The sequence below is a fragment of the Hibiscus syriacus genome, unplaced genomic scaffold (assembly GCF_006381635.1).
Source record: "Hibiscus syriacus cultivar Baekdansim isolate YM2019G1 unplaced genomic scaffold, ASM638163v2 tig00110584_pilon, whole genome shotgun sequence".
Taxonomy (NCBI): Eukaryota; Viridiplantae; Streptophyta; class Magnoliopsida; order Malvales; family Malvaceae; genus Hibiscus; species Hibiscus syriacus.
This window is the reverse complement of record NW_024062792.1, coordinates 1,290,380-1,316,517: the sequence shown is the minus strand read 5'-3', so window position 1 is coordinate 1,316,517 and position 26,138 is coordinate 1,290,380. Positions and strand designations below refer to the sequence as shown.

The 26,138-nt window shown below is 33.3% G+C and overlaps 2 protein-coding genes and 1 pseudogene across 4 annotated transcripts; 1 reads left to right on the top strand and 2 right to left on the bottom strand.

The window, feature by feature from the left end:
• Nucleotides 1–7,946: 7,946 nt before the first annotated feature.
• LOC120133604 (thioredoxin-like 1-1, chloroplastic) lies at nucleotides 7,947–9,700 on the bottom strand. The gene is made up of 4 exons (XM_039150159.1): nucleotides 9,306–9,700; nucleotides 9,031–9,210; nucleotides 8,803–8,967; nucleotides 7,947–8,689 (listed from the first exon to the last, which is right to left on the bottom strand). The coding sequence occupies exons 1-4, from the start codon at nucleotides 9,537–9,539 to the stop codon at nucleotides 8,447–8,449; spliced, it is 822 nt and encodes a 273-aa protein (XP_039006090.1). The 5' UTR covers nucleotides 9,540–9,700; the 3' UTR covers nucleotides 7,947–8,446.
• A 9,663-nt stretch (nucleotides 9,701–19,363) lies between these two features.
• On the top strand, nucleotides 19,364–21,109 carry LOC120133578 (annotated as a pseudogene).
• A 500-nt stretch (nucleotides 21,110–21,609) lies between these two features.
• On the bottom strand, nucleotides 21,610–26,130 carry LOC120133546 (U11/U12 small nuclear ribonucleoprotein 65 kDa protein-like). Of its 3 annotated transcripts, XM_039150112.1 has the most exons (12): nucleotides 26,074–26,130; nucleotides 25,548–25,738; nucleotides 25,350–25,421; nucleotides 24,899–25,138; nucleotides 24,578–24,659; nucleotides 24,249–24,431; nucleotides 23,930–24,100; nucleotides 23,665–23,847; nucleotides 23,402–23,489; nucleotides 23,126–23,184; nucleotides 22,747–22,812; nucleotides 21,610–22,161 (listed from the first exon to the last, which is right to left on the bottom strand). In XM_039150112.1, exons 2-12 carry the CDS (start codon nucleotides 25,718–25,720, stop codon nucleotides 22,078–22,080), a joined length of 1,401 nt encoding a protein of 466 aa, XP_039006043.1. In that variant the 5' UTR covers nucleotides 25,721–25,738; nucleotides 26,074–26,130; the 3' UTR covers nucleotides 21,610–22,077. The 3 variants fall into 3 exon arrangements, with proteins under 3 accessions (XP_039006043.1, XP_039006042.1, XP_039006044.1); XM_039150111.1 differs by lacking the exon at nucleotides 26,074–26,130 and having other exon boundaries at nucleotides 25,548–25,777; XM_039150113.1 differs by lacking the exons at nucleotides 23,126–23,184; nucleotides 26,074–26,130 and having other exon boundaries at nucleotides 25,548–25,777.
• Nucleotides 26,131–26,138: the final 8 nt, after the last annotated feature.

The following is a 26,138-nucleotide window of genomic DNA, read 5'->3' as shown; positions in this document are numbered from 1 at the left end:
TTATTTTTCTATCAATATGACCTTCCAACTTAGAAAACAAACTCAATGTGAGCATTTGACCAACGTTTTACGCATTAATTGTTAAGCAGTTCATGGTATTGACGTGGCGATCCACGATGCTAACATGATAATTCATCTGTCATGTTTGAGTTATCAATTTAGGCCATCTATCATGTTATGTGTCATGTTATCAACCACTATAGACTGTCACGTCAACACCTTAAACCGTCACATCAACACCATGGACCACCACGTTAACATCGTAAACTACTACGTCAGCACATAACAGTCAACGACGAAAAATATTGGTCAAATAGCCACAATAAAGTTATTTTTTTAAGTTGGAGGGTCACATTGAGAAAAATAATAATACAAGAATGACATTATTTTTTTAAAAAAGAAAAAGGACCTTTGATGTATTTTTACCAGAAAAACTGTTGAACAGTAAATGTAATTTTATGGTGTATTTTCACCTGATAAATAAAAATGTTGTATTTTGGGATAAAATATTTGTGCAGTACGATAAATACACATTAGTTTGACGGTGCAACTTTATGTGAAAAGATAAGAGCTCAGCCTGAATGTCCAAATGAAACGGATCTGCTTACCAACAGACAATTGAATCACTCTTTTGTGCAAACCAAGGTAAAAGTGGGCACTCTGCATTGTTCGGGTATCAAAATTGCGGCTTAGTGTATCGGAATATTTACTCAAATATCATTAATTACTATCATAACACGCACTGACGATTAATTTTCGAATTGACATCTATTTGAACAAAACACTTTTTTACGGTAAACGCTTTACGTATTCATTGCAATTGGCAATGACACCTTGAATTCAAGTATTATTAATTAAATAACTAATTAAATCTTTACAATCGATATATCTTCCATAAATGCTTATGTTAGATTTTAACTTTGAAATTTTAATTTTCTAACGAGATTATTGAGAACACTTGGTAGCATCTCGTGGCCCAGCAAAAGATGTTTGAGGAGAAAAACTAAGTTGTTTATTGTTGGTGGCGTTCAAACCTATGTCCCAAGGCATATAACACGGTTATGGGTAAGTGATACTACATTGTCCAATCAATATCCTATATGTCTTGGTACATAAAGTCTAAATTTATCAACAAATAATTTATTTTTCTTTAACTTTCTGATACATCTAATGAAATAAGAAAGGCAAAAATACACTTCTAACACGCTTGATAAAATAAAAAGAAAAAAATTAAGATTAAAACTAAAAAATATATTTTGAAAATATAATACTAATTATTGGAGGTCACTATTCAGAAATTCTTTTTCTTAATCAATTAGCATATACACACCTTACATGTACAACTGCTCTCTATAAAATAGCATGTGATCTTTTTTATGTTGCATGAAAATTTTAGTTGGAATTAATGATATGTGGAGTATAGAAAACGATGTTTGTTGAGAATTTATTAGCTAACAAATACTTACAAGGTTTGGATTTCAGCTACGTGTCCTCATCACCTCGATTCTAGATCATTATTGTTACAAAATTTTATCCCCCAAAAATATCACCTTTTCGTTTTCTATATAAGCCTCACCCCATCACCATATCTCCTCTCTCATCTCCCTTTTTCATCATCTTAGTTGTTCTCCTTCTCTATTTCCTTGTTTCGGGTTTCCGATATATTGTGGTGCCACCCGAAATTCACCGTCAGCCTAGCATTCAAGCTTAGAAAAAATGGTGTAGCCAAGGATGACTTGCCGACTCTTTCTTCAATCGATCCGTCGGCGAGTTGTCCTCGGCTACATTATTCTTTCTGCTTCTCATGCTAGGCGTGTCGGTGATTCTTTCTATCTCCATCTCCATATATTATTACTGCTATCAAAAGGATATCTAACAAATCTGTGTCTATTCATATTAAGATTTATATACTTTACATATTGTTCCATTTATCTATTCATATTATTTACTTAAAGTTCATTTAGGTCATGCAAACTGATCAATTATAGGCATGTGAGCCAACTTAAGATACTATTGCTGGCTACATGAATGTACCCCATGTGGTTTATTTATCAGTTTATATCATCAAAGCTAAACTAACATTCATAGGGTAATAACTGAATTTGGATGATTACTTTTTTAGTTTGCCATGAACCGAAACATGATGGTTTTTCTTTCGCATCTATGAACAACTAAGTTCATCTTAGAAGCCCATAAATGTAAAACACATTGGTGAGGGGAAAAAGATGAAACTAAAAGAATCAATTCCAGGCTTTCTGAAGTTCATACCAATTCAGAGCTCTCCTGATGGCATTGTTGAGAGTAGCAACAGAAAGTTCGTGCAAATAGGAAGGTAAGCCAAAAACTCGGTGAACAGAACATAGCAATATGTTCTAAACCAAATTCAGATAGGTAGGATAGTACTGTTGACTCTTAATATTAAGAGTTTCCAAAATATAGTCGATTCAAAATAATCTAATGATCTATCAAAATGTCAAACATAAATGAATAAATAAGTTCATGTAAAGCCACAATGATAAGAGAAACAAACCCCTATATGAAAGGATGAATCCAGGATTTTACATTAAGAGGCAAAAATATATTATCAATGGAAAATACAAAGAAAATACTTAACTTGTATGAAGATTTCTACTTAAATTATATGAAAATTTGAAATTTTCAGGGGAACTACCTCCCATCAACCCCCCTCAGTCCATCCATGCCTATAATAGCCTGATTAACTTGGTGAACAGAACACATGAGCTAAATACTATTGCAAACATATATCCTACAGTACAGGCTGCAATGGATTCAGTTTCATAGATTAGAAACTGGAAACAATTCAAGTTCAGTAAGTATATACTAGCAACGATCCACATAATCATCAAAAACTGTAGAAATTGCCATAAAAGTAAAGGGGGAAATACCATTTTGCTTTCAGTTCCAATCTGGAAAAGGGGTATTATAAGATTGAAGAAACTCTAAATCTTCCTGAAGATGACAATTCGGACACAAATATATGGACTTCAAAAAGAAGAAGTGCATTTTTCAACTGAGAAAAGAGCATATTCAAGCTTAAAGATTAAGAGTTCATCAAAATACTCGATTTAAAATAATCTCATTATCTATCAAACGTCAAACATAAATAAATCCATTCAGATAAAGCCGCAATAAGCAACAAAAGAGAAACGATATATTAGCTTATAAACTAGGCGAACAAAACCCATAAGCTAAATGTTATTGCAAATTTATATCCCATCGTGCCATCGTTTAGTAAAGAAAAAGAAAATAAATAATTAATGTGTCACTGACTGAACAGAGGATATAGAATTGTTTTGGGTGTAAAGATTCTTTAATGGAAAGGGTTCACTATTCTTTTCTTCTACTAATCATCTTTCTCGTTTCTAAGATGTCTAATTTCTGAGTATTGCAGGTGAAACGTGCCAAATATCCAGATAACATTGCAGCTCATGAGTTTCCTTGAACTCCATCGCCTTCACATCACTCGCTGAAAATGCTAAAACTTCCAATAATTTTTTTTTTGGACAAATATCCATCCCTAGTCACAACTTTTCCCCACAGCCTACTCTGCACCGCATCCCTATGTAGAGAACCAACTCCTGCTCGGAAGCATACGTATGCTGAAAGATTCTCCAGTTCCTCTCTCTCTACACAACATAGATATAAGCATTACAAGCCAACTTCAAAATTGTAGTCACAAGGGACTTACCTTTCAACATTCTGCTCGCCCAAATGAGCTCAACATGCCATCCACACACTTGCCTAGTTAGCCCACACAGCACCCCCAGACATCCATGGAAAAAAATATATATGATCTCGAGTTTCAGCCTCTCCCCCACACATAACACAACTAGCATCCTCCACCTGCAAACCAAATCTAAGCAAACTGTCCCTAGTAGGGAGGCGATTCAAAACAGCCATCCATCCAGGCAACCACCGAATGCCTAGGAATATGAAAAAAGTGCCAGACCAACCTCTGCCAATGAACCTTTCCTCCCAAACATCCCTCAAGGTCACCCGAGGCCCCATAATCCAGGCAGCAGCCCTCAACTTCAACAGTCTTCTCCACAAATGGCTGTGGGATGGCTTGCCCTGCAACTGCTAGAACCCCACCCCCCGCAACACAAAAAAATAACAAAAAAAAAGGTTTAAAACGAGAAGAATTAATGAATCACAGAGCAGAAGCTTCAATTGAATGAGAAATAATAGTAGTTTTGTGCCATCCTACCTCCAAGTAGCATATTGAAGGGGACGTCGCCGAATGATGACGAGGTTGAAAGCACCCACTCGGATCACTCCAACGACGTAGGCTATATAGTTTACCACTAATCACTGCCATTGGTATCACCTAAAAACTAAAGATAACAATCTTTCAGAGAAGTGATCCATCAAATTCCGCCAAATGTGGTAATACCTAAACTTGCAGTATAGTAAATCAGGCAAATTTAGAACAATTGTACGAGTGAAATGCTTTTGCTTCTTTGTTGAGTTCTATTTCCCGATTAGTGTGTTACAATTGATTTGATGTAAGATATTTGAGATAAAATGATTTATGTTGTGAGAATTTGGCTACCCTTAGCCTTCTCTATCAGCTCCTACAACATCCGAAAATGTTATTCAATGTAACAACCAAGCACTTCTATTATTAATTAAAAAAAAACACTTCTATTATTCTTACTTGTCAAAAAGTAGGCGTTTAAAATTGTGCTCGACGCTCTTTCGTTATATCAAAATCATTAATAAGAGAATCTATTGATAAATCACGTACAATTTTCTTCTCAATATATGTTATAAAGTAGCTCGACAAAAACTAATCCTACGCAAGTGAATCTTCACTGTCTTCATGACCAAGAAAACTCGTTCCATGGTCGTAGTAGAGACAGGAAGAGTCAAAACAAGATGAAAGATGATAAATAACTGATTTTTGAGTCTTTGTTAATACTTGACAAAGTTTTGAAATTGTTGATGTACTTCTCAATCAAGGCTCCCTCATTTTCTAATTCAAAATGTTCCAATTGAATTTTTAACTGCAATATTTCCTGCTCGGTAAAGTCTTTTGGGTAAAATTTATCTACAAACTTGCATATATCATCAATGCAAAATGATTTAAAACCATCCCTTGGATCCAAAGTCGAACTAAACTTAAGTAACTCCACCAAGTCAAATAACTTTCTTTTGTCGTGAAAAACAAAACCCCAGTGCATTTTGTATTCGATTGTATTTGAAAGGGGAATTTTTTTCATAACTCCCCCAGTTTCAGTAGTTTTTCAAAACAATCCAACTATTTTGTACATTCAATTCTCATACTTATGTATTTAATTTAATCCTAAATTCACTTCTAATTTCATCTAAATTTAGTCTAAATATTTTATTTAGATCAAAATATAAGTTTATAAACACTAGGGGTGCGAAATATGAAATTCCAAAGGTTGCGAGATTAAATTATTAATAGAAAATATGAAGAAAATGTTTAAAGATATAGAGGAATTTGAAATTTCTAGGGATTCGACCTCACCCCCTCCGTCCATCATTGGATTAAACCAATTTTGAAATATGCGAATCCCCTTACCCCTATGCTTCACCTTTCACCATTTAGATTTTGAAAACACCATTCTAAGCATCGGCGAACGAGAGGTGAATCTCTACGTTCTCTTCATTTTTCATTTTTCTCTAATTATTTTAATCTTTACTTTTCTACCTTTCTTCGTCCTCTCATCATAAGGTATAACGAAGGCAATATAATCATCATAGAAACTCAAATGATATGGAAAAAGTAAAATCAAAATCTTTCGTGTCTCTATTTGAACCTATACACAATATTGATGTAGACATAGTCTCGTAGAAATTGAAAGAATCAATTTGTCATGTTACTCCAAAGACAGTTCTGAATATATCGACAAACTATTATAAAATGATATTTAACTATAAGAGATCATTAACCTTTTTTAATCCGGAGGTGTGTGATGGTGAATGTAACACAAAACAGTGAACTATAATAATGATGGAAAAATTATGTTATAAAAACAAACGAGTGATTTTATTATATAGACAAACAAAAATACACTTCAAAAATATGTGAAAAGAAAAAATGAAGATGTTAATAATAATTAGGGTAAATTACACGGATTGTCATTAATGTTTGAGACAACTTTTGTTTTTTTCACTGATGTTTCAAAAGTTATAAAACAGTCACTAATGTTATCGATTGATTATAAACTGGTCACTCAACGTTAACAGACGTGACAGAAAACACAATTGACTCGTTAAGTGCTTACATGGATGAGTTTGACCAACACGTTGGAGGCCCACATCTTCTCTTTTAAATAAAAACTCAATTTCTAATACTTAAATTAGGGTTTTTTTCGTTCAACTTAGCAAACCAGCTCAGCTTTTCATTCAATTTCCATTGTAGATGGGTGAAGCTTTACTTTCCACTTTTATTGAAAATCTCTTGGGCTGGTTTTTGGAGTGCTAGCAATTATGAGTCTGCAATGGAAAATACGAAGAAGCCATGGAAGCTACTGGTTTTCAATGGAATGATTATTAACATTTCACCAACTTCTTTTTCTTCCTCAGAACTAATTTGCTTTTGAAAATTATAAACATTGAAATGTTAATAATCATTCCATTGAAACCTACTACAGTAGCTTCCATGGTTTTTTCGTAGCTTCCATTGCAGACTCACAATTGCTAGCACTCTAAAAACCAGCCCAAGAGATTTCCAATAAAAGTGGAAAGCATAGCTTCACCAATCTACAATGGAAGTTGAATGAAAAGTTGAGCTGGTTTGCTAAGTTTAATGAAAAAAACTCTAATTTAAGTTTTAGGGATTAAGTTTTTATTTAAAGGAGAAGATGTAGGTCTCCAACGTGTCAGTCTATCCGGTCAAATCTATCCATTTAAACACTTAACGTGTCAGTCAACTGTGTTTTCCGTCACCTCAAACGTTGGTGATTTGTGTAGCCCTAATAATTATTTAGATATAAATCATGAAAAAAGATAAGAGGAGGTAACAACACTTGAAAAAATAACTGAAAAAACACTTTATTCATGTTAATAATCATTCCATTGAAACCTACTACAGTAGCTTCCATGGTTTTTTCGTAGCTTCCATTGCAGACTCACAATTGCTAGCACTCTAAAACCAGCCCAAGAGATTCCAATAAAAGTGGAAAGCATAGCTTCACCAATCTACATGGAAGTTGAATGAAAAGTTGAGCTGGTTTGCTAAGTTTAATGAAAAAACTCTAATTTAAGTTTTAGGGATTAGTTTTTATTTAAAAGGAGAAATGTAGGTAAGGTTTATTTTCTCTTATAGAATGAATGCTACAATTTTTATAGGTCGTTATATCTTCTAAATGACTTATGTTGGTCGTCATATGTTCCTAACGATGATTATTTAAATTTTTTTAAGTAACAAAGATTAACTATATCGGTAATTAAGTTTTTAGCCGAAGAAGTATTTGCGACCTATAGAAATCGTTCGAAGTACTTGACAACCTATGTTGATCGTTCGGAGCTGCTCGTGACCTCGTGAATTACTGTAACAATCACCCAAATGAAAAAATAATTCATGGACTGCATTATTCCATGAATATTTTTTTCCATGAATATTTTTTCCACAGCATTATTCCACTGATTTTGCCTATGTTTTAGATTTGAAGCATCCAAACATTTGCATCTCCTTCACAAAAAAATTAGAAAAGCCTTCACTCGTAAAAATAGAACATATTTTAGACCAAACATTTATGAGAACATCAAGTAACAGCTATTTCCAATAAATATTTAATCTCAAAGAGAGAAAGAGTTGAGCAGCCCAAGCGGTGGCATTGGGATTTTGCTTTCCAGCAGGAAAGATTTCAGCGGATATGCCCTCAACACATGTAAACATAACAAAAACTTTGAAAAATGCATTACTTTCACAGTTCGGATGCTTTGTAGATGTTTCTGTCCTTGTAATAATTGCTGCAAACTTTAACCAGTGGTTGAAGATGATTGTCAAGTATCCTTGCAAAGGACAATTCTTGAAGCTTCCATGAGTTGTACACCATCAAAAGTCGGTAGATATTTTCCCCCCAGTACAGTACCGGATATCTTTCAGTACGCAAATGCATACCTCTTATCTTATTTCGAGTCGTGTCATTTTCAGGATGCCCATTCCAACTATATATCCCAACTACTTTATAAAACTGCCTCTAATATTAGCCACACAATAGATTAGAGCATGATTTTTATAATTCACTCTTTTTTAACGATCACAACGAACCTAAAGTATACATAGCTTGTTGCTCTTCTAGCAGGCTTGGATCCCAAAAAAATCTAAATCCAAAAAACTCTACTATGTTCCTCATCTGAAACATTAACAAGAACATGAAAATAGAACTATTGTGACTGTACAGTGTCGATAGGGAGTGCAATGGGGTTGGCAAAAAATTCAAACCACATTTCATCTCGCAGCACCAACCAAGGTCTCTTCCGCGCTTTCTTTCGGCTCGAAAGATGCCACAGGCAGTGGAAGAGGGAGCTTTTCTTTCTCTTCCGCTGCTTGAACTGGATTCGGTGTGTAGTTGAAGGAAAGGTCTTTGTTGGCAGCTAATGCCACAAGTTCCTTCTCATCAAGACCTTTGGTCGGCGCTAGGCTGCATCGGTCCGGTTTGTGCTTGGCCAATGCGTCTTTGAATTTCTTGATCTGCGCAATTATCATTGTAATTACAACACATATCAGGGCAATGCTCCACAAACAACATTCTTAAGATACAAAACAGGAAGGAAAAAATTGCAGCTAAAGACAAGGATACTAACCGTGGCATTGGTGCAGCTAAAGCTACATAAACGCCCCTGAGCTCTCCTATAGAACCGAAAGAAAGGTAAAACATGTACATTAAGGCTATAGCACATGGATTTATGCTCCTCATAGTTCACTTGAAGGAACTGCACATCTGTGTTCATCTCTGCCAATTGGCAGATCTGCCAAATCCACTAGTATTAATACAAATACATATATAAGCTTTCAAAAGCATGTTCTTATACCTTGGGATGAAGAGCCTTGCAGCCACCACAAGCAGGGGAGAAGAAATCTACTATAACAAGTTTATCCCCAGCATTCAAAAGAGAGGCTACCAAATCTTGTGCAGATTTCACTTCTTTCATATTTGGTTGAACTCCCTTCTCCCACCATTTCTGGGTTTTACCAATAAGGCCAGTTTGCATCTGGAACATATAAAATATAATAAGATAGCCATAGCTTTTTCACCAAAAAAGAGATCTAAAAATTGGAAGAAAGAAAAGAAACAAATTAAACCAACCTGTCCTTTAATGGGAACTTGACGTAACCTTCTATCAATCACACTTTTCTTCTCTAAAAAAACCACTCTTTGTCCTTTAAAATCACTCCTCAAAGCCTGATATTTCATTTTCAAGTAAGGAAAAGTACTCTCTTTTAAACAAAACCCAGAAATTTTCCTAGAAATTTCTTGATTCTTCTTCTGGCTATGGTTACAAGCTGTAAACAGATTCGTCTTCCCCAAAACTTCAGCCATGCTTAACTTTTTTTCGCTTATTTCCCACAACAGAAGCCCAAATCCAGATTGAAATCGAACCCTTTGTTTAATTCCAGAACGATAATTAAAACACACAAAAAAAAAAACGTATTTAGCTCTTCTCTCTTGAAGTTGAAAGCAAAAATGCTCCTTACTTTGTCGCTCTTTCTTTGCTGAGGATTTGCCGTTTCTGTTGGTTATTTTAAGGTTTGAGGTTCGAGCTCAACCGTTGATCTTATTTGTCTGGTTGTGAATCTAACGGTTGATGATGCTTGTGATTGGAAATATTTTAAAAGTTGAAAACGTATTGGATAAGGTTTGATTCGTGCGTTTTTTACTTTTTAAACTTTGGTGGTTTTTATGGTGGCGTGGAGGTACACGTGATGACGACTTTGTGGTTTTTGTGACACGTGGCTTCTAAACTTAGGTTTTGCACAAGTGAAGGACGGTTTCAAATTTGCATTGGATAAAAGATAGGTGCTTTGACACCTCACCTATAACTCCTGTGGGCCACATTGGAAAATTTTCTATTAATTTCTTGGAAAATTATCAAATGAATATCTATATTTTATATTTTTCACATCAAATTTAAAAATTTTGGAACCGAATCAAATTATCTCTATGTTTAAAATCATAGTTATAATTTTTAGAGTTTTTTAATTCGAGGATGATAGAGCATTTGAACATTTATTGTTAAATAATTAAGAACCTCTAAAGAATGTTTATAACTTGTAATCACTCTAGATTAATAAGTTTATTTTATTTTATTGTTTTTTTACTAATAAAACATTAAATGTTATTAATTGATTATGAAACACTAATTAAAATTCAAATTTTATTTTAACTCTTGAATTTAAATAGAATATTAATTATAATCTTCTTATAAATTTAGTTATATTATGTTTCCTTATAAATTGTTACTCTTAAACAATAATAGGATGTACGTAGACCTAGTGAACTTGACTCAAACCTGATTATTAGAATTGATTTATCTGATCCAATATCTGATATTAACTCGAACATGATAATTAAATTTGATTGATACTCGACCCGAACCATACCTAATCCAAAATTTAAAAAAACCGAAAGCATCCCGAACCGAAATTAACCTAAACTGAAACTGAAATTAACCTAAACCAAAATTAACTCGAACCGAAAGTAACCCCAATCAAAATTAAACCAAACCGAATTTTAACCCGATCTGAAAACAACCCGAACCAAAAGTAAAAATCTTATTGTAAGGTTGAAAACAATAACAAATAAAGTTTATTTATTTTACTTTAAAAAACATACTTATCTTACTTGTAATAAAAAATAATATATTTATAATAAAAATAATATAAAGTTTACTTATGTTGAGAGAAATATAAAGGTAAGAATTTTATTGTAATATCAAAAGAGTTACAAATAAGGTTTATTTAATTTTCTTGAAATAAAAATATTAGATTTATAATAAAAATAATAGAAACAACTAAATCAAAGGGAAAAATAGTATATTTATAATAAAAATAATATAAAGTTTACTTATGTTACGACTAAAATTTAACAAATAAAGTTATGTGTTATTTTTTTAACATTTAATAAAAATATTAAAATTAAAATTGGAAATAAAATTTTTAATAAACAATTATTTCTTTATCAAATATATAAATTTTCCATACAAGATCAATATAAAATTTTGATAACAAGCTCTAAAACGCATTATAGGATCGTATTTATGTCAAAATATCGATTTATCATCTCTAAATAATGGTTTCATTCAAAATATTGAACGATAAAAAATTGAAATTAAGCCTAAATGATAAGATTAACAAACAATAATATATATATTTTTACAATAACTCTATTGAATTCAATCTAAAATTAGGCTTAAATGATAAGATTAACAATTAATAATTCTATATATACTTGATGAGACTCTTAACGACTTCAACCTGAATTGACATTATCTAAAGGTTGATCGAAACTGAAAATCAACCGATCTGATATTGATCTGACTTGAAATATAATCGATCCAGTATTGACCTGACTCTATATTGATGCGACCCAAAAATCAACTGATCCAATATTGATACAAATCGAAAAAACTAATCTGATAATCACCAGACTCGAAAATTAACATGACTCAAAAATTGACCCGACCCGATACCCAACCTGATTTACCGTACACCCAAACTATATCCGAAGTAGATCCGAACAAAATTAAACTGAATGTAATCTAGACCTAAAATAATCTGACCCGAAATGATCTGACCCAAACTTAATCCGAATGACCCGTTTGCCACCTCTAGATGTGTGGCATAAATGGGCAAGATAGAGTTTGAGTGTCACATCCGAAACTTGGGGCTAAAAGTTTTCCTTAAGTTGTAAGGGACTTGAATTTGGAAATTTTAGAATTTAGGATTAAATCAACACTTTATTAGAATTTGGAGATTGATTTGTAACTCAAGGAAAATTAACGGACTTGGGGCTTGTTTTACCCTCCATTCCTTGGTTAATTGTTATAAAAAAAGGAAAATAGGCTAGTGAGTGTCGAACCTGTTATAACCTATAACATGGTCACTCAACCTCTACAACTAGACTAGGTGATTGTAGTTGTATATGCTATTAAAAATATATTCATAAATCATATTATTTTATCCTCCATCTCAGTTAATGCAACCAAACCAAAATGGTCCTTTGGTTACGAACCAAAGCTTTAGAAACTCGATTCTCCCAAACTTTTGGCGTTGAAGCTCCGATCAATTGTCTTCAGCAAGCGCTGACGCACACTGCCACCACCACATGCATCGACGACACCTAGAGAACCTAACCCCGACCATCAACCACCTGAAACCACCACCGTTATGCACGAAACAACAAAAGAGCGTTCAAAACATGTTACCTCTAATCTCCATCGATGTTCGACAATGAGCGTCACCGCCCTTAGCAGCATGAGTGTCATAAAGTCCCGAACAAAACCCCACCGGTCACTCGTTGTGACTCATCGTAGAACATCGTGAATCGTCGATTGAAGTTTTGTCAGAACCTTTTCGCCGCCATTATTTTCGCGATTTTCGACCACCATATGCATCCTTTCATCTCATCACTGCTACTATCGAACTCCCCGACGCTTTTCGATCAAAACCAACCACTGGGTCTTTCTACCGCCATCTTTCCTTTTGTCGTCATCGGTGGGTGAGCTCGATTCTCTTTTTCGGTTATTCCTTTATGTTTTGGCTGATAATTTGATTCGAAATTTGTTATTTTGGCGTTGAAATTATCTTCGAAGTGTTCGACTGTTATCCCCATCGCTCGTCATACGTGCCTCCATGTACCACTGTCGTGAGTGGGTGTTGTTCTGTCGAGTCTTCTAGTTGACTGAGTTAACTCGTTCGAGTCAACCGAGTTAACTCACTAGAGTCAATCGAGTCAACCCGTTTTGTTCGTTGACCTTTAACCTAAATCGTTGACTTTGAAAAAAAAAGTCAGAATTTTTTAAGACCCCTATTTTATGATTTTCAATGTCATGAGTCCGAATCGAAAGTTCATTTTGCCAATTTCAAACCCGAAAGCCTCCGAATTAACCTCTGAATATGAACTTGCATAGCTACTTTAATTAAATTGTTTAAGGAAAATTAAAAAATTGATAAGGACTGATTTACCACTTTGGTTATGATAGGTACCTATATTTCTCTCGACTCGTCAATTGTTCGACCTAACTCTTTTCGATCCGTTCGATCGTGTGAGCCGTGACTATTAGTATAATTCTAAAAATCTGTTAAATATTTTGTTTAGTACTTTATTTCGTTAGTAACTCTGTTTTGATCTGATTTGGGGACGTGTACTGCTTTTGTTCATAGCAAGACTTGTGTTTAGTAAATCTCTCAGATCGACCTGTTTTGCGAGGTATGTTCCTTGTGTGCTATATATTTGTTTTAAATATCGATTTGAATTATCAATTGCATATGAGTATTTTATCTGATTTGGAAACATGACTGATTTACATGATTGAAAATGCTTGATTCTGATTTACTAAATTCATGAATCTCTGACCTATATTTTACTGATTTTAAATTTATGTTTGTCTGATACCTGTACTCTGGTTATTGTTAACTGAAAAATGTCTGACCTCTGATTCCCTTAATGATTATTACTGTCTGAAATTATTTTTCACTAGGGTTATGGATGTACTTTATAAGCTTTGGAGGTTCAGCTCTGATCCAATTGGTAATTCTTTACGGACTTAAGATGACCCTTGGGTGGGCTCTTGAGCCCAATAGGCCTAGTGGTAAGACCTTATGGACCATGCAATACTCCTATAGGGTGCTCATTTACTTTGTGCATTGTGGTAAGTCCTTATGGACCTGTGGGCACTCCCATCAGGTTACTCCTGCGCTTCAGCTAGGGTAAATCTTTATGAACCCAAAGTGCTCCCTCAAGTTGGCTCCTATATCTTTTTGGCCTAGGATAAGTTCTTATGGAATATAGTTCTGGCGAGTATTTGGCGTTCGACTGTAGGGTAACTATATGTTTTAATATAAAAACCTTACTGTCATTTGTATGATACTTTTAATGAAAACTGTACTGCTATTTTCATACTGTGAAATTGAATTGATTTTAAAATTTATCTGTATGTTTTACGTTGCACCGTTGGAACACATTAAGCTCCCCAGTTCACTCCCATATCTTTTCCCTTTCAGATATTTTGGTTAGGTACCCAGACCGACACTTGGAGGATCGACACATTCCGAACAATATATTTTGTTGTAATGTTTTAATCTTTTAAACTGCTTTATTTTGATGACATGTGCCTATATTTTGATACACCGATTTAATGGTTTATTTCCTAGCGATATGATGTATGGATTATGATGTCATTGGTTTATTGATATTTTGTATCACTTGTGGTATTTTATGTTTTACATTATCCGATTTGGATTTTTCTATTGTAAGTATGTTTTAAAAGGGGTTTTAAATTTTTAAAGAGTTGAAAATGTTTTGAAAATTTTCATTGTAATCCGTTATATCTGGCCGTCTCGTACAGGCCAGGTCTAGGAGGTTACATTGAAAAAAATCTATTAAAAGAAGATTAAATTGAAATTGTCCCTAATTATTTTAGGTTTATAAAAAAATTGATAGGAGTAATATTTTATCTAAAATTTAAAGGTTAAAAAATTTAAATCCTTCTATTTGCATGTCACATCAAATGTTATTAATTGATGATGTGATATACTAATAAAAATTAATTTTTATTTTAACTTCTAAATTTTAAATAAAATATTAATTATAATCTTCTTATAAATTTAGTTAAATTATGTTTTCTTATAAATTGTAATTCTTAAACAATAATAGGATGTGCAGCATAAGTGGGCAAGATAGAGTTTGAGAAAAAAGTATATTAAAAGAAGAATAAATTGAAATTGTCCCTAATTATTTTAGGTCTATAAAAAGGTTAATAGGAGTAATATTTTATCTAAAGTTTAAAGGTTAAAAAAAATTTAAATCCTTCTATTATTATGTTACATCATCATAATAGTAATACTCAACTTTTTTAATAACCAAAACTTATAAAATGATAGTGAAAATATAAATATTTGAAATATTTTAAAATTAAAAGTTTAAATTGAAATATAAATTATTGTTTAAGTATATTTGGTTTTATTAACATTTTTTTTTATAAATGTAAAAAGAAGAAATAAGGCATTGTTGACTTACCTGCTATTTTACTAGTGTGAGCCTATTTTGAATTTGGCCCATGAAAAATGACTTTGACGTTTGATTGTTTGAACGGCTGCTCCGCTGGGTTTGTCTTAGGAAAGCCGTCATAATAAACGGCGTGATTAAAAATTTAATAAGGTAATTAATAAATTCGATAAAGCGTTATTGAAAATGTTAACAGACTTATAATGTTGTAGGTGAAAACATGAAGAATTATTAAAAAAGTTTGGTAACGTAACTTTGGTTATCAGAAGATATCGATATATATATATATAAGTATTCATACTTATTTCACTGTGGAAAATATTAATTTAAGGTTACATTTTGAGTGAATTGTAAGATATTAATTTAGTAATTATAAGCGTCTAATGACTTATTTTTATGTTACGATATATATTATTATTAAATTAAAAAATAATAAACATATATATTACATATTTATTATTATCTTTAGTTCAAATTATTAAATTTAAATTCTACATAATATTTTATAAAAATCTAAATAATCAAATTATTTTTATGTAAATAAATTTATTAAATTAATATTTTAAGTGGAAAACATGAATAACTAATAATTTTTTTTTGTAAATAAAATTATTAAAAGTATCCATACCAATATTGTATGTATTGATACTTATATTTACAACTTAATCGGTTAAAATAAAATAGGCGCTACCTAATATGTTAAACTACCTACCGGTTTGTTTGAAGGTTACTAATAATGTAAACGATAAAATAAAATAGGTGCTACCTATTATGTTAAAATATCTACCGGTTTGTTTAAAGATTATTAATAATGTAAAAGGTAAAATAAAATAGGCGCTACCTATTAGGTTAAATAAGTGTTACCTATTACGTTAAATAAGTGATATCTATTACGTTAAACTAGCTATCGGTTTGTTTAAAGTTTAATAATAATGTAAACGGTAAAATAAAATAGACGCTACATATTACATTAAAATACCTACCGGTTTGTTTAAAGGTTATTAATAATGTAAACGGTAAAATAAAACATACGCAACTTATTATGTTAAATAGGCGCTACCTATTACGTTAAATAAGCGCTACCTATTACATTAAACTAGCTACCGGTTTGTTTAAAGGTTAATACTAATGTAAACGGTAAAATATATATAATTTAACCATTTATTTTTTTAAAAAAAAAATCGAAAGTGTGGATACTTACTCTAAAAGTATAGATACTCTAAAGGTTAATAATAATGTATCCATACTTACTCTAAAAGTATGAATAATATTTCGATAATAATGTAAACGGTAAAATATATACAACTTAACCGTTTGAAATATTTTTTTTAAAAATTCGAAAGTATGAATACTTACTCTAAAAGTATAAATACTCTAAAGGTTAATACTACTGTATTCATAATAACAATGTATCTATATTTACTCTAAAAGTATTGATATTTGCTAAATTATAAACCATCAGATCATAGTAGTATCAATATTTATTTTAAAAATAATTGACATCCAAAGATACGTAATATATTAAATCTTACCGATATCATTAAACATAACTTTAATATTCCAGATTGACACATACTTCTTTATTCAAAAAAATAATAAGCGTCTAATGACTTATTTTTATGTTACAGTATATATTATTATTAAATTAAAAATAATAAACATATATATTACATATTTATTATTGTCTTTAGTTAAAATTGTTAAATTTAAATTGTAAATAATATTTTATAAAAAATATAATAATCGAATAATTTTTGTGTAAATGAAATTATTAAATTAATGTTGTAGGTGGAAAACATGAAGAACTAATAATTTTTTTGTGTAAATGAAATTATTAAAAGTATTCATACATATATTGTATGTATCGATACTTATATTTAAAACTTAACCAGTTAAAATAAAATAAGCGCTACCTATTATGTTAAACTACATATTGGTTTGTTTGAAGATTACTAATAATAATGGTTGTCCCTTGTTCCCATATGTAATGGGGTAAGGGGGAGGTAAGATAATAGGCTGCCCATAACACTAGGTTGAGAGCAGCTTCCGTAGGAGACCTCCAAATTATGAAATGTCATCCATGAGACTCGATCCCACGACCTCAAGGTTAAGAGGTAAAATAAAATAGGCGCTACCAATTACATTAAAAGGCCTACTGGTTTGTTTAAAGGTTACTAATAATATAAACAGTAAAATAAAATAGGTGCTACATATTATGTTGAATAGGCGCTACCTATTACGTTAAATAACCACTACCTATTACGTTAAACTAGTTACCGATTTGTTTAAAGGTTAATAATAATGTAAACGGTAAAATAAAATAGTGCTACCTATTACGTTAAAATACATACGGATTTGTTTAAATGTTAATAATAATGTAAACGGTAAAATAAAATAGTCACTATCTATTATGTTAAAATACCTACATGTTTGTTTAAATGTTATTAATGTAAATGTAAAATAAACAACGCTATATTTTTAAATAGTTATATTACTTAAATACGCTACCTAACGTTAAATAACTACCGGTTTTTTAAAGTTAATAATAATGTAAATGTAAAATATACACTTAACGTTTGAAATATTTTTTAAATTCGAAAGTATAATAGTTACTCTAAAAGTTGATACTCAAAGGTTAATAATAATGTATCATACTTACTCTAAAAGTATGATATTTCGAAGTATGAAAGATAAATATATACAGCTTAATTTGAAATATTTTTTAAATTCGAATATAAACACTTAAAAGTTTGAATACTCTAAAGGTTAATAATAATGTATTCATAATAATAATGTATTCATACTTACTCTAAAATTATTGATATTTGCTAAAGTATCGACCACCAGATCATAATAGTATTGATATTTATTTTAAAAATAATTGTCATCCAAAGATATGTAATATATTAAATCATACCGATATCATTAAACACAACTTTAATATTTCATATTGCAACCTACTTCTTTATTCAAAATAATATTATTGGACGCAACCTAGTATGTTAATATTTATTTATAACAAAATAAGAAATTAATCTATTTTGTTGCCGTGGGATTTCGAAGACCCCGTCAACTTAAGCTTTGGTAACATTTTAGGCACTACCTAATATGTTGATAATATTAATAACAAAATAAGTAATTAACATACTTTGTTATCGTCGGATTTCTAAGGCCCCATCAGCTTAAACTTTGATAATATTTTAGGTGTTACCTAATATGTTGATAATATTGATAACAAAGGAAGTAATTAACTTGTTTTGTTATCGTCGGATTTCTAAGATCCCATCAGCTTTAAAAATGCTCTACCTATTATATTAAATAAGCGCTACTTGTTATGTTATTATGGTTGATAATGTTTCTAATAATTAACCTATTTTGTTTTCGCTGGATTTCTAAGGCTCCATCGGCTTAAACTTTGGTAACATTTTAGGCGCTACCTAATATGTTGATAATATTGATAACAAATCAAGTAATTAACCTATTTTGTTATCATCGAATTTCTAAGGCCTCATCAGCTTTAAAAAGACGCTACCTATTATGTTACATAAACACTACCTGTTATGTTATTATGGTTGATAATGTTTACAGTAATTAACTGGTTATGCTAAAATCAATATGTTTTTGGTGCATTTTACACACGACGATAATATTCCCGGTTATTACTAACACAAATAACATTTCCGGTAGCGCTTTTAACCGGTCACCTATTTAATCAGTCACGTCGTATTGCCGTATATTAATCCGTCTCACAGAAAAACCTCCCTTTTCTTCATGTTGACTTTGGAATTAATATGAAGAAATAGGATAAATCATCTCTTAACCCCTAAATCTGGTAATTGTTTTCATCTTAATCACTATATTTTAAAGTTTAATCCATATCAATCCCAAACCTGACGCTTTTTTCATTTTTAATCTTTTTATTTCACATCCCGAGATTGAGTGACTTTATAAAAAATAGATGAAAAATCTGAGTTCAAGGACTGGAGTGAAGAAACATCTCAAGGACCAAGTTAATAGAATTTGTCAAGTTCAGGGACTAAAAGTTGCTTTATCCAACCAAAAACGCATTGCCCTTCTCCTAATTGGTCTGTAGGTCCATCATGATCTACTCCATCTAAGGTTTTCCATAGAACTTTCCCTACCAAACAGCCGCCATTCAAAGATTCCCAAAACTGTAAAAAGGAAAAAAAGGAAAGTACTCAAGAATCTCATTGAAGATTCCATTGCCCCCAAAATTTTCTTCCCAATATGTTACTTTCTCACCATCCATCCATTTTCAACTCACCATTGAAGTCGAGATTTAATCTTTATCATACCAACATTAAACTTCACAGACTATCCACGGCAGCATTCAATACTAAGCCTTTTACATCACCCACCAAGGATCACCAGCCGCTTCTTAAATGCACACCCCAAAGTTCGGCACTTTCTGTTGTTTCACTGAAGAATCACCTGCCAGAAAGATCCCAACAACAAGACAAGGACAAGATCTTCTGGGGTGCTGTTAGTTTGATTATTGGTACGGCTGTAGGGCCTGGAATCTCGGGTTTTCCAGCTGCAACGATAAAATCAGGTCCACTTCCATCGACCATCGCCATTGTTCTGTCTTGGGTTTATGTTATGTCGTCCATCCTTCTTGTTGCAGAGGTGAGTTTTGCAGTGATGGAGGAAGATAGAGTTGAAGAAGTGAGCTTTACTGGTCTCGCAACAAAGGCATTAGGGGGGTCATTTTGGTGCTGTTGTTGCGGTCATTTATGCCTCCCTTAGTTTTGCTTTGTTGGTTGCTTGTGTTTCGGGTATCAATGGTTTCCCATGATGAATTTGGTACTGGCTCATGCTTTGTTTCCTCTAGCTGTTGGGACTGTCATTGTGTTCTTTCCATTCAAGGCCATTGATGTTTCCAACCGGCTTTTGTGCTTCCTCATGCTGTTCTCAATAACCGCATTGGTGGTCATTGGTTTATCGGTGGCCAGAGCAAATGTGTTGCGCTCTTTTGCTCATGCCTCATGGAGTCTGTCAACAATTTTGCCTGCAATTCCTGTTACTGTACTCACTTAGATTCCATTTTATCACTCCTTTCATTTTCAAGATTGCTGGAAATTCGGTGTCGAGTCTCGAAAAGCAATACTGATCAAGGGGCTGTACCGTTAGCTATGGTTCTATCATGGAATTTGATTGTTTTAGGACTGGCTGGAAATACCTCGCCCAAAGACCCTATATCCCTCTTACTGTCAATGAATCCTTCTGCTTTATCAGCTGTTCAAGGCTTTGCATTATCTGCGTTGGCAACTAGCCTGATAGGATATGCTTTAAGCTTCCCTAAGCAACTTCTTGATACCTTGGAATTGATTCTAGGGAAAGCAAGGTTGGCAAAGCAAATTCCTTATCAGTCTCGGTCTCTAATGGTTCCGGGAGAGTTGGTTCTGTGATTTATTCGATTCGGCATGAAAGCGGGACTTCTGGGGAAAGCTTCATTTGGATCAAACAGCATTGCTGCTTCAGAAAATGTACAATTGTTGAGAAAAACCGACCTTAAATCATTTGAAAGATTTGTAATGCCACTTGTGCTCACTGCTCCGGTTCTTATAACTTCCTTCCTTTCAACTTTTTCAAGAGCCCTTGATTTTTGCCAGGGTTTACGCAAACTGCTTCCTCTTTGGCATCCTCCCCCCTGCAATGGCATACATACAGCAGGTAATGCAGTAATAGTTAAATACAACAATATACTGCATATACCTGTCAGAATAAAGATTACTGTGTCCATTGTACTTTCCCCATTTCTTGGTTAATGTCTTCAATTCTACAGGTCGTCGATCCTCCCAGGAGGAGATGCCGCACTTGCGCTATTCTTTTGCATCGCAGTAGTTTTGGGGATATGGCATTAGAGGCCAACAGGTAGTTCAAACAGAAGATCATTGCTGCTAGCAAACATTCTCAGGCTCCATGTTGATACCGAATTCAGACCATGATTCCTGCAAAATGTTTGTGAAAGACTTTATCTTGTCTTTTTATTGGTCCCCTCACTGGATGAACCCCACTGAATGCTAAAGTAATAAACTCAGTCATTTGCTGTTCTTGTTCATATCTATATGATTGCATCAGATTTTTGCTTGAATCAACAATAAGAAAGTTTACATGAATTCACAGGTAAACACCATAATATGTTAATGGTAAAGGAAAAATGACATCTTTGGGATTTTCATTACAGGAGTGATAGCTTAGCACACAGAGACAGTAATTTCTGTGAACTTTTTGAATGTAGAATTAAGAGGAGAAAATGAAGGAGAATTTATAACAGTAAATATTACAACCTCAAATGTCAAGACACAAGAGTAAGCCTTCCTTTTCGATAGCTATCGTTTCTTCCAAGTAATGAATGCTAAATTATGGGGAAACTGAGATTACAAAACTCAACACAATCAAGAGTAACAAGCCTAAAATTTTCTATTTCCAATCAATCACCAGCATGCTTGTGCCCAGTTTATGATGGACAGAAAAACTGCAAGGGCAACGCAACGGCTTCACTTACATTAGAGCTTAGGAATGATGATGAAGATTTACATAAGCACTGTAGCAGCAAGTTGGTAAGACCCTGTTCGACTTTGCTATCTTTTTACCATTGACATGACACATTTGATGTGAACCTTCAAGGCCAGCCAAGTAAATATCCCTGTGAGAACTTTAGTCACAAGAGACTCGTTTCAAAAAACCTAGCAAAACATCTCCGCTTAATGCGGCCTTGGGATTACAAAATTATGAAGGTAAGACCGCCTTGCTTAATAACACAGGGCTTAATCACCAATGTGCACCACACAGTTGATATATGGAGCTTGCTCTGTCGCCTCATATCAATTTAATTTGTTTTTGAAGCGGCGGGATTCCGACCAAACTGGACAATTATTGGCTTGCCTTTAAATACATAACCGTTTACGAGGTTCTGCAAGGAAGGATAATCCGGTTGAATACAAAAAAAAAATCATCACCTTATCCAACATAACAAAGAATTTATAGATCTAAAATGAAGCGGTATTCCCTGGGAGTAACTGTTAATAGAAGTTTGTGATTTCTATGAATTATATAAGTAGGAGAGCCTCAAGAACAGCATTTTGAGCTTCAATAGGTTGTCTTAGGCTAATAACACATATTACTAGCCAAAGCTTTTATCTTCGGATACAAGAGCTGATGTTTAACTTAACTAGCTATGTCACAAGAAAAGGAACCAGGTTGGCTATTTTGGTAAAAGAACCAGAATGTTGAGAGGATAACAAACTCAAGAAGAGAGCCAATTCATTTTGCCCCACTTTTGTTATTGATAATACCAAAGTAACAAGTTAGTTCTAGCTGGTTTGGCTAGAAGTTTCATTTTGCTCACACCGGTTTCATCCCTGGTCTCGAATTTTAAATGTTGAGGACTAGGTTAACATAAACAATCTTCCAAAGACAACAGTGGGTGTTATGGCAACTTTTATGCAATACACGAAATAGAAAAACTCGGGAAAACAAAAACCTGAGAGTAACATACCAAAGCATGATGGGCAAGTTCAACTGATGGAAAAGTCACAAAAGCTTGACCCCTCATCCTTCCCTCCTGAAGTCAAAAGATTATTTTCAGCATCGCAATTAGGTAACCACATCACTTTTTGATCTGCACATAAGTGAAATATTCTAAACAGAAAGACTCAATATTTCCATAGGTATAAAAACATTCTGATGTTCAAATTCCAATAATTCAACTCTTGGTTCAATGAAAAATTCAGATATTTGAGTTTGATATCAGTTTGTGCGGTCGAATGTCGATTTTCCAATAAAAAAATCAGCAATTAAGTTGGAAGATAAAATTTATAAAAGCAATGTAAATGAGTTGGAAATTAAGCAACAGGGTAAGTCAGATGTAATGTAACCTGCATTAGCTTCACATTAAGACTGGATTTAGCAGCATCAATGCTTCCAAATAATGATCCTACATCACAACAAGACTTAATCAGCAAAAAACATTTTGCTAATACCAGCAAGGAACAAAGTAATGATGCAATTGAATTCCAAGGAGTTAAAAAGAGCGGTTTTAGCCTGCATAGTTATAAAGTTAACTATTATCTTATTTTCCCATTTATCACGGTCATTAAGCTACTAAGAGGCCACTATTCGAGTAAATCAAGAAGGAATGCATTTAGTCTCACCAAAGATGAAGTAGAAATCTTCAGGAACAACATCCTTTGCCAAGTTCTTTATATACAGCACAGAAGCAGGATTACCAGCTGTATAGTTCTGCACAAACCAAGGCTCTCGATTAGTTTATGTTTTCACATATGCACCAAACTCAAGCTAGTTTCCATGATAGTAGCTTTCGTGCTTCAACAGACGAGTAAATGGAAACTTGGGAAATTGTATATTTGATTTCATCTACTATCTAAAAGCAATATGCTGAGATAAGATCCAATACCTTAAACATTGGAAGGGACAAGATTTCTTCTGGTGGCAGCTTCCCCTTTTCCAGCTCATCTGCAGTAGCAAATTGTTTGGCATCTATACCCTCCTCATTAGGTTCCTCTAGAATCTGTTTATGGTCATCATCAGCATCAGCATCTTTCTGCTCATTTGGAATCTGTTTGGGGGCAATTTTGATCTGCGAAAACACCGAGAAGATTGTCAAAATTTAGACAGAGTAAAGCTCATCCTAGCATAGTCCCATTAGATAATAGTATGACCTGTAGAAAAGGGTTCTTCTTCTTTATCAACGGGATTTCTTTTGGGATCAGGGTGGCAGGTTTCACTCCAACAGCTTCATGAGCTACACTTTTATCAATTGCAGGGCCCACAATAGCTTCTCGCCTTGCACGCTTCCTTGCAGATTTTGGAGCACCTTTATCATTGGCCTCCTACAAACACGTTAGTAAAGGAACAATGAACAACGAATGAAATCATAAACAGGGTTAACTTGACTATAGTAGGCACAGATGTTCTTCTGGTTAATTTAATCTAATATGTGATTACTAATTGTCAGCATTTTAGCAGGCAATATCTTGCCTCATCTGAAGACTCCATTTCAGATTCACTAGAAGATGCATCTTCCAAATGAGGCTTTGCAGGTGAGGAAACAGGAGGTGGGGGTGGTGGCTGCGGTGCAGGCACTGGAGGTGGCAGAGGCGGTGTGGGCAAAGCCATACGAAATGGAGCTGGAATATGCATTTTATTCATTAGGTGCAACACCTGAAATCGAGATACTATTTGGTAAGAGATACATATCCAATTGCGGTTAATCTGGTATAATGAAGTAAATATGACACAGAGGAGAGAACCTAAGAAGATTAAGAAATATTTAAGTAGGTTTAAAATAAAGGTGAAACTAAGAAAACCTGGGTATAGAAGCGAGGAACGGCAATAAGAGCATTAACAATATTGGTCAAAATATTTCCATCCAGTGGAGGGTAGGCATATCTGAAACACAAATATGCATAAACTTTTGTTCATATTTGACACGTTTATTGCATTTAGAAAGAAAACCGCAAACTCTATGCAAACTATAAAATCATTATTGAATAAATGCTTAAGCACTGGTTGCAAAAAAAATTGAACCCGATAATTAATGCTTGACATCATATTGGAACCTTCCTATTTCAAGCATCTTCTGATGAAGTGTAAAAGGAAACTTGAAAAAAAAAGGAGGAAAGACTCACTCAAGGTGAGGAGGAAATGGATAATCTACACCGAGTCTAGGAGCAATGGGTTCACTAGAAGGTATTGATCCCAATCTTGAACCTAGATTCGGGTCTCTAGTCAAGTTGGCATCTTTCAGCAAAGATGCAGATTGTGAAAAATCCTTTCCAAGCTGAACTCCAGTAGTTTGCTGAGGTTTATTATGTTCGGTTGGCTTACTAGCTCTCTCCACTAACAAGACTTTACCAAGAAACCTCAGGCTGAGAAACCAAATAAATAGGATAATCAGATAATGATTTCTGATATTGTATTGATATAAACAAATCAAAACATAATTAATAGAACAATTATTATATATAACAATAAGATAGGGGTTCCCATCCAATGGCAGTGAGAGATAACTCATGCATTTGAAAAACCAAGTTCCTAACAGGAGATAACAAAACGAACAAGCATAAGCAAGAAATTTACCCGTTTAATTGACGGTGTGCTTGAGAAGCCAATGCTTCATTTTTGAAATCCACAAACGCACAGTTTCTTAACCTACATAACAAAAGGAGGACAATATGAATCTACAGGATAAAAACATACAATGTGCAAGATCTTACAAACTAATTCCAAACTGAATAGAATTTACACAGAACCGTCAAAAGTTTAAAATTCACTTACTTTCCACTCGAGCAAGGACGAACAGCGGATGCACCATAGTGAGAGAAAAGCCGCAAAAGGGTTTCAGGAGGAATGGCCTCAGGAAGATGCCGAATCAAAAGGGTAGCTACCGAATCCCCTTCTAGAGGGTTCGCCGTTGCTCCTTCAACACCTTGATATCCAAAATGCTGCATTTGAGGACTGCTAAAAGGCTGCGAGGATGGAATAGAAGCCATTAAAACATCACAGCAACTTATTTCCTCTCCTAAAATAATCAAATAATTCAAATACTACACCTTATAGAAACAAAAGCCATTGAAACGCAGAAGACTAAAAGGAGTATTAACAAACATATTTTCCAACATTGAATTTTGATCTTTTTGTTATTTTTTTTCTGAATATGGATATTACCAAAACTCATAATATAGTAATATAATTGCAACTTTACAAATTGAAAAACAATAAGAAAAAGAACAAAACATCATCAGCATGAAACATAAAACTACACAAAATTAACAAGAATTACAAGGTAAAAGTAAAAACGCACCTCAAAGTTCTGGGTATTGATTTGCTCCGCCTGCTTCCTGCTTTCTAGCTTGTTCTTTATCTGAA

Coding starts and splice junctions, on each gene's coding strand:
- LOC120133604 (XM_039150159.1), bottom strand. CDS start 9,539: ATGGCTGAAGTTTTGGGGAAGACGAATCTGTTTACAGCTTGTAACCAT. Junction 9,211..9,305: donor AAGTTCCCATTAAAGGACAG/GTTGGTTTAATT, acceptor TATATGTTCCAG/ATGCAAACTGGCCTTATTGG. Junction 8,690..8,802: donor TTAGCTGCACCAATGCCACG/GTTAGTATCCTT, acceptor ATAATTGCGCAG/ATCAAGAAATTCAAAGACGC.
- LOC120133546 (XM_039150111.1), bottom strand. CDS start 25,762: ATGGCTTCTATTCCATCCTCGCAGCCTTTTAGCAGTCCTCAAATGCAG. Junction 24,101..24,248: donor AAATGGAGTCTTCAGATGAG/GCAAGATATTGC, acceptor ACGTGTTTGTAG/GAGGCCAATGATAAAGGTGC. Junction 23,490..23,664: donor TGTCCCTTCCAATGTTTAAG/GTATTGGATCTT, acceptor TGGTTTGTGCAG/AACTATACAGCTGGTAATCC.